General features: G+C 36.7%; 1 protein-coding gene across 2 annotated transcripts in view; it reads right to left on the reverse strand.

The window, feature by feature from the left end:
• CCSER1 (coiled-coil serine rich protein 1) overlaps positions 1 to 16959 on the reverse strand; it is a 645248-nt gene that overhangs the window by 480239 nt on the left and 148050 nt on the right. For both annotated transcript variants that reach the window (XM_069855624.1, XM_069855625.1), the window contains exon 5: positions 2096 to 2216. In XM_069855624.1, the coding sequence (XP_069711725.1) occupies positions 2096 to 2216 (121 nt within the window). The remainder of the gene's footprint in view (positions 1 to 2095; positions 2217 to 16959) is intronic.

Here is a 16959-nt window from a genome sequence, read left to right on the forward strand (position 1 = left end):
CTTTTATTAATAAAGATTAGCTACACAATGAAACAATACACTAATCTTATGCTGAAATTACAATTATCTCAACTTGGAAATGCCATGCTGTTCTTGATCCTCCATGCTTTGATTCAAAGTGACCTCATTAAGCACTTTGCTCAACACTCCATCTCTATATGTTTTCATGAAATGCCATTCAGTCACTTCACTTCAGTCACTTCAGTAATACTTTAAGGGCAATGACTTAAACAATTACAGTCAATTATCCATTAGAAACCAAACCTCTTTTCAGAGAGAATAAGAAGTTTTCTAAACAATTAGCATATTTGCAAAGCACTGAACCTTTCTTCGTAGAGCTACAGATAAAATCTGTGTGAAAACTTTCCTGCCAAGTTCTTCAGCCTCCCGCGCTATTCACAAGCACACAGGAAAAGACAGGACTTGAATTACAAAATATTTAAACTATTACATGCTGTAATTACAATTAGTGGCTTTCAAAAAAACAGTTTCTTCAACATTTTCAACTAAGGATCAAATTATGCCATACAGACCTTCTTAATACTTTGGTTACAAACAATTGCCTGAGAGACTTAAAATATTTCTATAGATTGTTTTCCTGTCAATCTTTGATATAAATTGCTGGTTGCTGTGATGAGAACAAAATTGAGAACTGATGATGCTATCATTCTAAACCAGATACTAAATTTCTTCCATACTCGCTTTTCAGTGCAATTACATTTCATTTGCACAGCTGTGATTTATTTTACAACTGTTTGTAAAAAATAATTCTCATTTTGGCAGTGGACATAAACAGAGAATAAACAGAAACATCAGAGTCTGGCTTATTGTTTTGTTTTTCCTTCAAGCAAGCAGAAAGTGGTTACCAATTTGAGCAGCCTAGACAACAGGCAATGTTAGGTAGGAGTTTCAGCTAGCAAGGGTTTTGGAATTGCAGACAATTCAAGTACAAATATTATATTTTTCTATCTTCTGAAATGCTTCACTTTTCAGAGAAGACCCGCATACAGCAAAATAGCTCATTTTTCCCATTAGGCACAAAAAAGCCATCCAGGAGGTACAAGGAAACCATGGAATTGTTATAAGCCATGGGCTACCATTTGTTTTTTCTCTTTTATTGCAGATGGACAGGGAACTGGAGTCCTTAAAATGAGGTTTTAATCAAATGTAACAGCTTAGTAGTGCCTTTTAAACAAAGAGTTTGTTATTTGTTACCCTGACTATGTTTGGTGTATTTATTAATTCCTTGCATAGTGATAGTCAGAGTTACATAATAACCTATTCTTAAAATGCTCCTCTTGCCAGCACAAAAATTAAACATTTGAAAAATTTAACAGAAAATATTTTTCAAAGAAGCTTTTACATTTTCACAAAGAAGACCTCTTTGTTTCATCGAGCACAACCTCATCAAAGGAAACCAACATCTATTACTAAGATATACTCTGTTTATCTCATTTTTCTTCAGAAGACTTTTATACATCTTAGTTTAGTGAAAGCATATTTAACATGCAAGATCCACCTGTTTGCTATGATCAAAAGCAAATCAAACATCATATTGTACTCTGGAAATTACCTTCCCAAACCCGCAACTTCCAGCCTTGGCAGGTAGCCTGTGACGCAAAAGGTAGGTTATGCCCTAACCAGCAATACTGGCATTTGTTCTATCCATTTAGAGACAGGCAGCACCCATGACTAGTTTCCACAGATGTGAGAAGCAGACAGCACACAGCTCAGATAAAGAGATTATTTAGGAGTTATGTTCTTTCTAAAAATCAACTACTGACTAGAGAAACTGTGCAAGAATGGAAGGACTATCTAATTAAAAAAAAAAAAAAAGATTTGCCTTATCAAGTTAGTTAAAAAGTTCATTTCTCAGAGTAAAAATGCCCATTCTCTCTCTATTACCAAAAGCCTTGGAAAAAAAGGTAGGCTAATTAACAAAATTAGCAGCCTAGCCTCAGGCCAATTTCTGCTCTTGGAAATGCCTATGTAACCTCTGATGAAACAGTAAGATTTATATGCACATCCACAAGAAAGAATCTGGCCTGAGGTCTAAAATGCACATGTAAAAGACCATGTTATTTGAATAACTCACTGTTTAGATACATCAGGCATTACTGTCTGTTCCTTTTTCCTTGTGTCCACTGTCGACTCTACAGGGGTAAGCACTACAGCAGCGCATGAGACTATTGACTGGTATGAGTCCTCCCGGCAAACTGTAAAGATAAACAAATCTCGATGTTAAAGAGTGAACTCAGTTTGTACTTAAAATGTTTAAAGAAAAAAAATATATAAAGAAGTCATACTGTGATAAACAAAACCGCAAATGATTAATCAGACTTCATTGTGATCAACTCCAATGAAAATGTCATTATTTTTAACATTTCCTAAAGGGCTTGCTTGGCACTTTTCTTTTTCTTTTTTTTTTTGCCACAGACTGATACTCCCATCATCATTGAATAAGTTCTACCTAACAAAAGCTCTGATGTCAGTCTGCTTTAGTTCATTGGTGTGTCTGGTCCTAAAAGGACTAGTACTTCAATGAATGATATCAGAATATGATGCACTACTTCCTTTTTCATCACAAACTGAAAATGAGAGAGGAAATTTATAGATCGTTTTCAGACAAACCTCCCACCTTCAAAAATTCCAGACATTATAAGAAAACAGATTTGAGAAAATCTGGGTAGTGATTTTTTTCTTTTCTTTTTGTCTTCAGCTGTTATGTCTCACTTTAGTCCAAAAAGGTCAAATCCAAATGGTCTAGGAGTTGACATCTGGTACATGGATTCATGTTTTCCACTAATATAAGTTATCTATGCATTACTGAGGTGGATGGTAGGACTTGAAAAATATTTAGAGCGAGAAGAATGTCCATATATTTCAGCCAAATATCTGGGCTAAATTAGCACTAATAAATGAATAACGAAAAGCACATGATCTCCAGACATACAGCTACCATACAGCTACGTATAATCTAAACCCTAAATTGCAAGTGTTGCTAGTAGCTTAGCACTTAAGCAGTCACCACTGACATCTACTTATTTTGAAGACAGAGATTTCCTTTACAGCAAAGGTGTACCTTCACAAGCAAAATAAAAGCTGGACTTACATGTTAGTTGTATTGAAGAACGCAGAGGAGTTTCTTATATAATAGTATCATAAAGTATAGTACACCATATATAAACAAGAATAAATGTGGTAATCTAACTTTCAAGAAGAAAGTCACACAGTATTTCATAACATATAGAACTATTTAGAGTGTACATACACAGGGGATAACAGGCTGTAAGACAAGGATGACCCCCACAAATTCTCAGCCATACAAAGCCAGAAAGAACCTATTTTACAAGTACATACAATTATGCAAGATTTTGACAGCTGGGAACAATGAAATGTAGCATTTACTTATCAGCAGAAAACCTTTTTCTGATAACTTACCTACCCTTTCATCCTCTACAGTCATGTGCCTCCTTTCATTGCCCAGAGACAACATACCTTTCGCAGATTCTATGCTCCTCTTAGACAAGAACTCTGTACTGCCTTGATTGGGTCAAGGAAAACTAACTGAGTGTTTTACCCTGCACATTAATTACATTTAGCACACATCAAGATACAGTGCACACCCACAAACACCCTGAAGTGATAACTGGTGCTTTACGGCAGCTAGAGAGTAGACATTAAGAACAGGATTAGATATTTCTACAAAGGTTGGAAACATGCAAAGGTCTTTTTGTTTTTAGAGCAATTCTGAAACATTCAGTGAACAGCAGCCCATCTATTAGCAAGGTGCTACTTAGTAGGCACCAAATAATGAACAAAATAGTATCTTCCCACTGCAACCAGGGACTGAATATGTGCAAACAAATTTGTCTATTTGACTCTTGATTTATAGTCACAGAATTGTAAACAGATATGTTTGTTAAAAGGTGATACTGATATTCAGTATCTGAATCTTAACCTAATACACTCATAAAAAAGGCAGAGTAAAGGATTAAATGTATACGGATTTTTCTTTAAAAGGCCTGTGGTAGCACTCAAATATTTAGAGATTATTTTAGAATTTTTAAAACTTCTCGTGACTATGAAAGCATCACAGGGTAACATTTTCCCTGGATCAGCCACTGTCTTTTAGGGCAATAACAAAGAAAGATATAATGGAAAATCACAAGTAACAAAGAAGACACTGGCAGTCACCTATCCTTTACAGAAATTTCACAGAAGAACAAAACTGTGAAATTGCTTTTCTTTAATAATTAACGCTATATGGGAGTTGTATAATCCCCCAATTTACAGCTGAAGACAAACCCAGTGGTCATCCGGTGATCTGAGCTCATGGAATTTATTATCCTTCCATTTTAGACAGTGATATGCTTTGGTCTGCCTTTTGAAAACCACTACAATTCCTCTGTTTTATCTTGTCTCTGTGCACACAGTCATAAGTCATTATAGGACAGTATAATTAACTAAAATGTCATGAAATAGCGACAGCAGAGCAGCAAGTAATTTTCACCTACTGTAGTGTATTCTCTTATTATCTGTTCACGACTTGCATTATAATAATGAGAATGTGCTTGAATGCAGACTCAACTTCAACATTGATGGGGATGGCCACCGTTTTACTTAAAGAGACTTTTTATCTGACTCTTCAAACTGTATTCTACCTGTTCATTTTATATGTACAAGTGCCTTACATTGCCCCAAAAACCCCATTAGTGATGTCCACATATCGTACTCTTCACAAATCCAAATATCTTAGACCTTCAAAATGTTATGAACCTTGGAATATCAAACAATTACTGCAGGAATTGCCCCTTTTAACTCTAAATCTCTCACGTGTCCAACTTGCACTTTAAGGGCCAGCAAGAACTTTACAAAGTCACCCTCTGCTCATCCAGCTTACACAAGAGCTTGTCTACAAGGATTTTAAGGAAGACGGTGCTGAAAGCCTTACTGAAGTCAAAGCACACAATATCCACTTCTCCAACAAAGAAACAAATACAGAAATTTTTCCTATCCATCTGCTACATTTTTACAAAGGCACAAAAATGTTAAATACATGCTGTAGGTAGAGGTTCCTTATCACACTTACTGTTGCATACCTCTGGAACTGTTTAAAAAACATCTAACATCAAAGGAAACAATCAGCTCATTTCATACTAGCTGTATCAGTTTATTTAACTTTAAGAGACTAATATTTAGTATCTCAGAATGTGTTATACACTGAATACCTTCTGGAAAATTAAGTGATTTGCATACAAGTGAGACGGTATTTTTCAGTACCATTGCATCTCGTTTATGTACAATTCAGTCATTATGTAAACCAGCCAATAACTGCAGTGAATTAATACAATTGGAGAAACATCTTCACTTAGTAGTATCATTAAGGAAACATATTTTTCTTAAGGAAATAAAAGACTACATACCAACTACAAGTCATACAAAAAGACAACTCTGCAGAAAAAGAAAACAGTCTTAACTTCACATGATAGTATCATAAAACATCTGTATTGCTTTTAAAGTTGTACAATTTCTCCCCATATCTTTCAGCTTATACTTCAGTAACACATACAGCTTGCTTTCTTCCATTTCCAAATGTTTTGAAAGTAACCCATATATTTATCACTACGACTGGTGGCTTGGATTTACCATTTGATTTAACCAGCCTTAGAATACCATTCACGGTCAAAATAGATCTCTGTGCCTAGAGAAGAAAAATATTAGTGTTTTTTTTTTCCTTTGCTATTTCTTTCAAGAACAATGAGAATGACTAATTAAAAAGTTTTTTTCCTACTTTGAACTAACCAGTGAAAAAATATTAATTCCCTAAGTAGTAGGACAATAGGAAGCCTTCAACAGCTACTGAATATAATGTAACTCTCTGGAGAATGAAAAGATTTTTAGGCTCTACGGGTGTCATTTACAGCACCCAATTCAAGACTGTTAACTGTACAAAAGTTTTTCCCTCCTTTTTTCCTTTTTTTTTTAATAGAGGAGAGAGAAAATCTGTTTATCACTACTCACTATCAAAAACAAAGTCTCCCTCGACACAAGATGCAAGTGATGGTTAGATGAAATTAGCAGCAAGTGCAATGAAGCATAAGGGATTTATGACACAGAGAGACAAAAACAGTGAGGTATCTCTGGTTTTGAAAAAACTGAGCACTTATTCTGACAATTCAAAGTATTTACACTTATGCTTGTAAAGTTCAAAATAATCAGCTCTCATCATTCAAGAGACAGATCAACTGTGGAAACAACTGCTGTTCTATAACAAAAGACCTTCTGCTTTGGTAACAAACTAGGCAACCAGCCAGGAGCATGGAAGATGCTAAATACTTTCCCCCAAAATATCCATCATCTGCCACTGTAGGAGACAGGGGACTGAAACAACAGGGAGTAATGTCTGGATTTAAATTTGGCACACTGTTTCCTACAAGTGGCTCTGCCATGAGGAGGCTCAGGAAATAAGCCACTCTCTTGAAGCACTCTGAACAAAGGACAAAGAAGAGCTGCAAGGCAGGTTCTTCAAATAAGGCAAACGGAAAGATGAGGAGGAGGAATAGAGGATCTACTATAAATTTCTTCAGTAGAGGAGTCTAATTTTGGGAACTACTAAGGAGCTAAGGGAAGAAAAATGATCATTTAAAACATGTAAGTCAAAGTATTTTCCTAGGAAAGCAGCTGAGACTAGAAATAGTTTAGAGAGGATCTTAAAATCCAGTCTACTAATTTGGGTGTCTTCAGTAAGAACTGTGGTTAATCACCATGCTAATCCCTTCATCACTGCACAGACACATCCTTTTGTTTTCTTGTCCATTCAATAAGCCCAAAAATTAACCACTGATTAGACCCATTTTTTTGTCAACTCCAAACATCACCTGCACAAAACACTTTAGCAAAAACAAGTGTATGCTTTAAGCTCCATAATCTTTTTCTCAGACCCAGAAATGCAACAAAATATTTTAATACTTTATTATTAAATCGTAGAGCACAAGGTAACTTTCAGTCTCTTCAGGGCAACACAAACGGTCAAGGTACTTTTGAAAGGCATTTTTGCACATCTACTTAAAATAATATACTAATATTAAAAAAAAAATTTAAAATAAAACCCTAATTTGCTGCTGCTTGATGCTATATTTGATGACAGCCTTCAGGGAAAACAATGTAAACTAAATGCATCTCTATTTTATTATTAGTTGAACATTTATTCTAGGCCCTCTTGTCCCTTAGAAACAGCTACATTTCACAATATTGGCCAAATGAATACTTAAGAGAATGAGACTACATGCTTACAATCCCCAAAGGTTTTGCTGTAATAATTCTGTAATAAAAACACAGGCCCAATTCTTAAACACAGCATACTCACAATCAGAAATTTTGTAACACTAACAATTCCAGGCCCATTACAGGCAAATTAATTACTTTCTATCAGGTTCTTATGTCCTCTGGCTCTTTTCTAGTATTCACAAAGGCTGCATACACATATCTGCTTTGTGATACCCACACTGGCACCCAACAGTGAAGGGTACATAGTGTGGCAATTAAGTAGGAGCCAGGGAATTCTAACACACCAGCAGTACTATAGTGATTATCTGCAACCTTGGTTTTGTATCCCAAGACTGTTTATGGTTACAAGCCACTGTGGTAATACGGTAGTAGCCACATGTGAAATTTAGGCCTACTGGCTTGTATTCTATGCAATTAAATCATATTCTAAGAAATTAAACTGTAAGAAGCAGTGAATGCTTCTTCTTTTAATGTTAATGCTTAATGGAACATTGTCATTAGTGTTGATGCCGAATGGCAGAGCGTGCCCTGTTCATCTAATGACCTTACAGAGATGGTAAGTGATTGGAAATACAGTCATAAAATAATCACTTAGATAATGATGACACTGTTGGCCCATTTCTCACACGTTTTCTGTTAAGTATCAACAGGATGACTATAGTTTGGTCTCTCAGAAGGACAGGGTAGCACCTTAACGGCTGTTCAGTCTCCTCAAGCAACCTCCTGTACTTTACAATGACTTGCGGACTTGCTCAAACAGAGCAACTGTGTTACTATCTACTAATCCCTCATAGATTTTATAAATTTGTCCAGTTACTTCTGCGCTTGCACAAACTTGTAGCATCCACATCCTGCAGAGTTCAAAGCTGAACTAGAGGTTATGTGAAGAAGTATTTCTCTTAGACCATTTTAAACTTACTACCAACTAGTTATATTTGACTCCCAGAATTTTAGTAAGGGAAAAGAAAATGTATAATTCCCCTGTCACTTTCCACTCAGGATTTTACAGACTTCTTTTGGATATTTTGGCAGTCATCTGTGTTTTTTCCTGTACAAAACCTGTTCCACACCTCTGGTGATCTGGCTAACCTTCCCACAAACAACTTTTCCTTGGTTGCAGTTCCTGCAATGAGAGATCACTACAGCAACATCAGGAGAGACTATAACCACATTCATGGAAAATTAAGTAAGTTAGTTTTTCAACTGTAACTACTGTACACCTAAAATATTCTAAGTATAACTATTGAATGCTTGAGGCTGCTTCTAAAATACTTACTTACAGTGCACTACTTAAAGTAAATATTATTCCAAGCAACCTACACAGGAACTGCAAAAACAACCTTAAAAATAAAAGCATATTCAAACACAGTAGGTAGGTACTGTTTCTCTAAAACATTATCATTTTAGTGTTAACTTTAGGACTTTTAAAACAACAACTAACTTTCATAGGGTGATGTCACAGGCTTGTATTTTTAGCACTGTAGTTTATGATTTCTTTTATGACATGGACATGAATAAAAACTATATGCAAAAACGAGAGAAAAGTTGTGGTGAAAGACTAACAACCTAAGGCCCAACAGTCGTGCCTATTTCTACCAAATTGCAGGAAGTCTCATAACCGAACAGTATGGGTAACCATTAGATGAAAAAGTGGAGGCTTAATCATTTGGTCTAGTATGCATGGTAATAATTACCATGTGGTCCAAATAAGTGTGTTGGTTGGCTCATAAAGAAGCTTTGAAGATAACTGGTTAAATTAATTTACCATAGAAAACATCAGCAGGCAGGTTCGTGGGGCAAAGGAGGCTCACTCAGACCTCCTCTGCCAGTAGTGCATCTGTCATTCTTGGCCTATAAGCAAGCCTGTGCTCTTGGACCCCTTGATCCTCCTAACTTATTAATGGGGCCACAAAGCGCAAGGTTGCCTGCAGGAGCTTTTGCTGGAAAATAACAAATTAAAACACCACAGTCCTGAGTGACGGAAGAAAACAGAACAGCCACACCCTCTGCTTCTCCAGTAAAAATGCAAAAGGTATTACTCAAAGTGTGCATTTCAGATGGAAGCATAAAGCCATGCCCCAGTAATAGCCATAAGGTACCAGAAACTGGGAAAAACTTATCTCTCCTCCTAAAGACATGGAGAAAATCCCAACAGGGATTTCACCAGCTGCAAAAGCAAGCTGCCTCCAAACTCCCTTTTCAGCCAAGAGAAGAATAATAGTTTTAGTTGTGGTTTTGATCACATTTGGATTTCTATTTAAGCTGTGTGATGCCTTCAAGAAAAGGAGAGAAATGGGAGCGACTGTGGCAGTGGCATCTTAAAGGGAGGAATATGGGAGCGACTGTGGCAGTGGCATCTTAAAGGGAAGAATATAAAAAGACCTGCAGGACATTTTTGTAGGCACAATATAAGCCCCTGAAGGAATGACTACTCTAACAACAATATCCTCGACTGTCATTCACCGCAAGTAAAACTGTCAAAACTCAATAGCATGTGTTTTCAGGAGCATAGTCTCTTGGCTTCAACTATTATTTTTGGCTTAGCTGAAATAAAGACTGACAGGCAAGCAAGATTAATTTATTGTTGCTTGTATTGAATGGCTGTATTCACAAGAAATTAATTTAAACAATTAATACACAGATACCCTCCAAAAGCACAGTCTCCCAAGAGAAATTACTAAATAAAATCATAATGTCAGCTCTCCTTGCAGTTTCTAACAACAAAAGCTCACCAGAAAAATTATGTGAGTTATTTTTGTTTTGCAATAGTACAAGGCTACTTGGCTTTCTATTATAACCACATCAGCACCTGCTAGCAGGAGCATGAGGTACAGCTGCCAGTAGAGTTATATGTCTTCTCAATCGCAGAATGACAACCTTTGTCAACCTTGGTGACAAGCAACCCAGTGAGCAATGCCTACAGCAGCACATTTGTCATAGCCACTCCTGACTCACTCATACATTCTTTCGTAGAAATCACTACTAAACTGTGTATCAGAAAACTACACTGAACACTGAAACAGTTAGAGGATCCATGACAACAATGTCCTCTCTTTTCTCAGGGAAAACATCTGCCATACGCAAACTATAAAATGCAAACAATATATTTCACACCTTTGCCCGCTCTGTTGCAGGTGCTTCTTTGTGACTTGGGGTTTGTCATTTTTTTTCTTAACTTGAGGGAGTTTGGCTTTCATTGGTTTTGTTTAGTAATTAAAACCACCCCAAATCTGGAACTTAGCTCAGTTAATAACTCCGATATTTGCACATCTCCCTTGAGAAACTTCAAGACCAGTATGTGCTTAACTGGTATTAAGGGGATTTTTCTTGTTTTCTTATGGCTAAAATTGTCAAAATAGTATAAAATTCATTTGCTGGTACTATTTAATAAATCTAACAACAGTGCATACCAAATAAAATCAATCTTTTCCAAAAATAAAAATAAACATATACAGGGGAAAGCCAATTCTACCTTATTCTTCAGACTCTGCCTGGAATAGTTACAGATCTTTCCAGGGCTGAGCTACAGCCAGGCCCCCACACTCATACAGGACCATATAGGAAAGTAAATTCAACTCAAATGTCTCTGCAGTCACTTAACATTCTTGCATACAAGCACACATAAGCAAACAACTGGCTTCAACTCCAGCTGACTGCTCCAGCATAACCACAAAGTAGTGGAGAAATGAGGAAAGAAGATACAGCATCACCCACAGTCTTAACACTCAGTACTCCAGCAGCCAAGGGACAGGCCAGGAGCATTACGATCATCTATTGACACACCTCTAAAACAAGAGGGGAAATGAAGAGGCTTTAAGGAACAGCAGATTAAATCCTAGGAGAAGACAGAACACACCACACCTTCCTCCTGTGGGCAGCTATAGCTAGGCACCCGCTAAACCTGTGTGTGAAAGAGCTTTTGTATGTTTGCAGGATTGGAAAGGGAAGGCTTTTTCCTGCTATGTTGTGACAGCAAGTAAAAGATGGAATCCAGAGGATGGCCAGAAAAAGGATTTCATAAGCTACTTAGGCTGCTTTTCATGCAATGTCAGGGAAATGGTGTTCACAAGTCAGCTAGGTGACAAAAAAGGCCAGTAGTAGTTGTGGAAAGAAAATAGTATGAAATCTCCTGTGCCACAAAAGAAAACCGGGAAACAGAATATGACTGACTGTGTATTTGTCATGCTTGAACTTTAAAAATTTTGCCCATTTACATAGCTTGCAGATTTTGCTATGCTTTGTGTTTGTAATTTGCTAGATTTCAAGGCCAAATTCAGGTGTTGTGGTTATCTCAGCTGACATGTGGCACAGATACATGCTGTGGTTCTTCCAGAAGTCCAATTTCATAGTCCTGATACAAAACTCTGAAGAGATCACTGCTTTGCCAGGTTCACAGGTGATCTGCTGAATTCTTCCAATTAAATAGTCAAAATAACAGCATAACTCTTCCAATCAATTTTCAGAAGTACAGACTGCTATCCAAACATCTATGCTGCAGATAAAGCATATGACAAGGAAAATATATGCACCTCTCTGAAAAGTAATAAAACAATTGATTATTACACTGACACCTTTTCACTTCCACTAAACATCTCAAATATTCTAAAAAAAAAAAAATCACGAAGGCTTGAAATCTAACCAAGTTTTGAGGGCAATGTATCTTACTTTAAAGATAAATAAATTGAAATAGGAATAGATTAGGCTTGGCAAAATTGGTCAGGGTCAAAATGACAGGAAGGTCAGGCAAGCTTAGCAATCTTGAAGAGCCATTAAACTGTATGATTCTAAGAGTGTTTGAATGGAGCCCAATGCAGGATTATACCCCTAGAAACAATGTAAACTATTGCTACACTGAAGCGGAGTTTTGGTTCACAGAAAACCAGCAACTCAATGCTGCCTCTATGAAAACACCCACCACATTGGCTGTATAAATAAGGAATTGGTAACTTTGAAGTCAGTGAAGTCAGGCTCAACTCAGTTATCGTCTCACCTTCTGAAAAAGATGACTGAAGGGTTCATTCATTATGTTGTATGTGATCCTGTACAGGAGAAAAATTCCAGATCTCCCTAAACACGTTAAGAAAGGTATAATAGAAGTAAAACTGTAGATTTAAGAGCAATTAAACTATTGAGGAAAAAAAAACAAAACCCAAACATAAAGTTGGTGACTGATGTCTTTAGACACATTTAAAATTAAGACTGATACCCTTCTGAAAGATGTGTGTTACTCAAGTAAATATTTTAAGGTTCCACATAAGCATTCACTATGCAAAGTATAATCACTTTGCTATTTAGACCAGATTTGATCAGTTACGTCCCCTATCTAACTGTGAAAGTCACAAAAGTTGGTTGCTCAAGGTCAAACTACAAGGGTATGACATAGCTGCTTCAGTTATCCTGACCTGTAAACCACTGTTTTTAATTATTCAAACAGTCATGGCACGCAAAATATCATTAGTATGTACAGAGGAAGCTTGGAAGCTGTTTTCCTTAGGAAAGTTCTCTAAATAATTGCAGCAACAGAGCAAAAGAAGAATCAAGTATCAGAAAATTAGATATAAGATTACGTGGCTTTGATTTCTTCCAAAATTATTGTCCTCTCTAAAGGCCATAACTCTGCTAACTGGCCATGTGCTTGGCACCCTATATGTAAATATGTCCGAAAAACTTCAGAGCAGGCTCACAGAGGACAACGAAGCATCAGGCAGATAGGCTGGTACTGGATGTCAGAGCTCAGTGGCTGTGCATCCAGGCTTGCATTAGGCATGGTCTAAGCTTGTTAAACACCAGAAAACTTATCAATGAGGACCAATTCAAATTCCTAACAAGAATCAAACAAACACCTAACTTGCAAAGAAATTCAGTTGCTTCTCTTCTTGTTTTGTGTTACATGTGAAGTTCTTCACAGAACTCTGTGATACAAACCTACAAACCAACGCAGCACCTAAACCCAAGCCATTACAAATTCATCAGGGTCTGTTCAGATGCTACCAGTCACAAAAACTGCAAAGCAACGACTGAATAAATAAGTCACTTTTCTTTTATTGGCAACCAATAATTTAGAAAAGAGATACTAAGAAAACATGCATTTGTTTATTATCCCTCTACCTTGATTCAAGCATCATTCCTCTGGGTTTGGCTCTAAAAAGGAAAGACTGCCATTTAGTGGTCAGGCAGATTTACTGCATCTTTTAAACTGAACGTAGTACTGTACACTGGTAATGTTAGTAATAGAATTGCAACTGCTAAGCAATGGCACAGTTAATAATACTGTTGGTTTTACTTGATGAAATACTGCAAATGCTTTTTTTGGAGGGGGAGGATGACGTTTCATTTGAAGCATGATTAGGAACCCCTACTGAACCTTACTGAGTCTTTTCTCCCCCAGTACTGAAGTCTCCTGCACTCTACTAGACAATAATCAAGGCTATAAATTTTATGAATCCAGAAGAGAAGAGAAGGATGTTTTGTAGATGCTGGCAGAAAGATAACTCAAAAATCTGTTCCAGAGAAAATGTCATTCTGTTCTGAAACAAGGAGAAGATGTACAGAAAATAGAGTAAAACACACACTACTGATTTTCACAGCATAATTCTTCAGCTGAAGATAAAAAGTAAATGGCCAAATTCACCTGGAGCTTTCTCTGGATTCATCAACCTCAGGATTTCTGAACACAAGGTGAAATGGTTAAATACAAGCAAAAAGATGAAAGCTCAGTTCTCAAATTGCACCATTTGTCAAAGCAGATGAAGAGTGTTCATGAATATGGAAGACTGGTTGTGCATCTGTGAACACAGCAGAATCTGACCTAATGACTATTTAAATAGTGAGATTACATTCACAGCCCCATATTCCATCTTCCCTTGGGAAATCTTCAATCTTTACTTCAGATGTCATGCCAGAGGCATCCAAGGAACCAGTCAAGTACAACAGATCCCTTTGAAAGTTAGCAGATTGCAAATGGACCAGATTTCTAGAGGTACCTAAGAATGAAAATAAACCACTTTTTTTCTAATCCACAGTGAATCTGGAGACATCTTTTGTCTACAACTAAATACCAGGGAATCTGGCCTTATGAATCAGCTATATCCACCAGTGTCTACTGCTTGTTTCTAAGGGACATTACTCCCCTCTACTTTTATACATAAAGGTTGACATACACAAAACCCCCACACATGCACAAAAATCCAGGCTCTAGAAAAATTGTAACCTACATAGCAAAGCTGAATAAATTAGCTCCCAAGCTTCTAAAACATAGTGCACGTAATGACACTGCTCCATTCTCATCCAAATGTCAACAACTGCCACTTCCACAACCTTATTTAAAACCCTAGCACTCACTGGAAGGAGTCCCAATAACTTCAAGAGTACTCTAGACAACAGGGCACAAAGGTCATACCCTTTTCTCTTCAGAGGGAGAGTGACTAATGTGACCTTCCAAATGCAGACCATTTACTTGAATTTTGCAGTGCATGACCACTAATTCTGGAACCTCCTTCTGACTAGTTCTTTAAGCTGCTGTGGATAAGATGGTAATTCACCTTCTAGTGAACAATTATGCTCTTAGCTGATTGGAATTTAAAAGCGGGCATAAGATCAACACTTGACATTTGTTGAAAGCCCTCCAGTTTAAAAACAAGAATTATTTGGAAGTAACCCAATATTTTAAATATCATATGTATTAATCATAATAAAACTTGAATTCTGATAAAATATTAACTATGAATGTTGTATACTGCACTTAATCTACAGTTAAGATAAATTAAAAATATAAAGATCCAAAAATTGTAAGAAATATATTTAATACATTATCTCCCTTAGAAGTACTTCTCACAACTGTTCTATATAATTTGTGTTTGTCAGTGGCATTTGAACCAGCTAGATGCTTTATAGACTCAAGTGCATAAAAAGCTGGAAAACCAGTTATCTAACATAATATTATTGTATTTGGAAGAGTAACCCATTTAATCTGAAATTTAGTTTTATAGCTCTACAATAAATATATATAAAACAACACAACTCAGATGTGAGATGCCATGTATAAAATGTGCTGAAGTTACTGCACTTAGGCCATCAGTCCCCATTTAGATTTAAAAAGCAGGCAATGCATTTGCTACTCAACAAAGATTTCTCACTTTATGCTTTTAGTTTTCTTTCATATGTTCAGTTTCTCTTTATTGGCTTCAGTTTCAGAGGTCTAGTGTAACAATACGAAGCATGAAATACTGTTACGAGATAGCTGCAATCCCCTGGGATTTAGCATTTGACCAAGGTTTCATTTGACTACCATTCCCTCTCTGCCTTTATACAGCTGTACAAGTAAATGTGGCTAGCAATTACTATATGCAGAACTGCTACTCACAAATAAGAAATGCTGTGAAAAAGTAATACATTAAAATTTGATTCTGAATTCTGAGAATCTATTTTGGTTTTTAGATCTACTAATGGGTTTGTTGCTGAAATGTGGTTTTCATATGAAGTAATGCATTAGAACATTTGCAGCCCGTCAATGCCAAGACAGTAGAAAGACTATTCAATCTACATAGCAAATGATTCCCAGAACTATGCTGTCAGTATTAATGACATCAGACCATGAACATGAAAGAAAGAAATCATTACTTACTTTACAGACCATGATTACATTTGATAGAGCAGGAAGCAAAGACTGCACCATAGCTTCAGATAAGATATACATAGCCTCCCAAGGGAGGTCAAGAATGACAGAAGGACCATCCCTCCTCCTCGGTCCCTTGAAATTCAAATATGTAACAAGTAGCTGAAGGCTGAAAACTATATTTGAGAATCAGGTTGATTGTGGGATCAAGGCTGACCACAAACATCTGAGAGGTGTACATTTACTGTGGTGTACATGAAACTTTCCTTCCTTAGGTAACTATTTAGACTGTTTTATTTATTTATTTATTTATTTATTTACTTATTATTTCTTTATTATGGTTGGACTCGATGATCCAGTGGGTCTCTTCCAACCTGGTTATTATATGATTCTATGATTCAAAAAAAACCAGCCAATGAGACATGTCTTTTCAGGACAGTGGAAGTCAGGATTTGTGCGTGTATCAGACAAAAATAACAGCCCTCCTCTCATTGTCTGACCTAGTAACTAAAACCTGAGCAGCAGGAAGGTTTAACCACATCTGTGGGTCAAATTTATGTTGCTCTTGGTGATTTTCTGATGGTGGCATAGTCTTGCCAGAGGAGGCAGCTTGCCTTCTAGTTGCAAGAACATGCTGAGAGCAAGAGAAACGTTAGTAAACCAAAAGGAAACTGTGCGATAACACAGTCTCCACTTCAGTACTCTTTGTGAAGAAACAGCTTAATGTTTAAACCATCCAGTTACACCTCTAAATAATAAGGAAATGCACTGAAAAGGTGTATACAAAGTGTATCAAAAGTAAAACCTTGTGCGAAGTCCAAGATACAGGGCTAATGTACCCTGTCACTGCTCTCAGTAGGAGTTTCCCACACCTCAGTTAAAGACTATAGCGTGAACATGTGGAGCCTACTGTGAAGGTAAGCAGTGACGAGGTCCTTCCACTGACGCATAGAGGGCTATACAGTCAGTTACCATATGCATTAGCTCTGGAATATCTAATTTGTCATGAATATAAAGAGAATGAAGAAATATTTCTAAATAAACTATTCAAAACC

Source organism: Phaenicophaeus curvirostris, chromosome 4 (genome assembly GCF_032191515.1).
Source record: "Phaenicophaeus curvirostris isolate KB17595 chromosome 4, BPBGC_Pcur_1.0, whole genome shotgun sequence".
NCBI classification, from domain to species: Eukaryota; Metazoa; Chordata; class Aves; order Cuculiformes; family Cuculidae; genus Phaenicophaeus; species Phaenicophaeus curvirostris.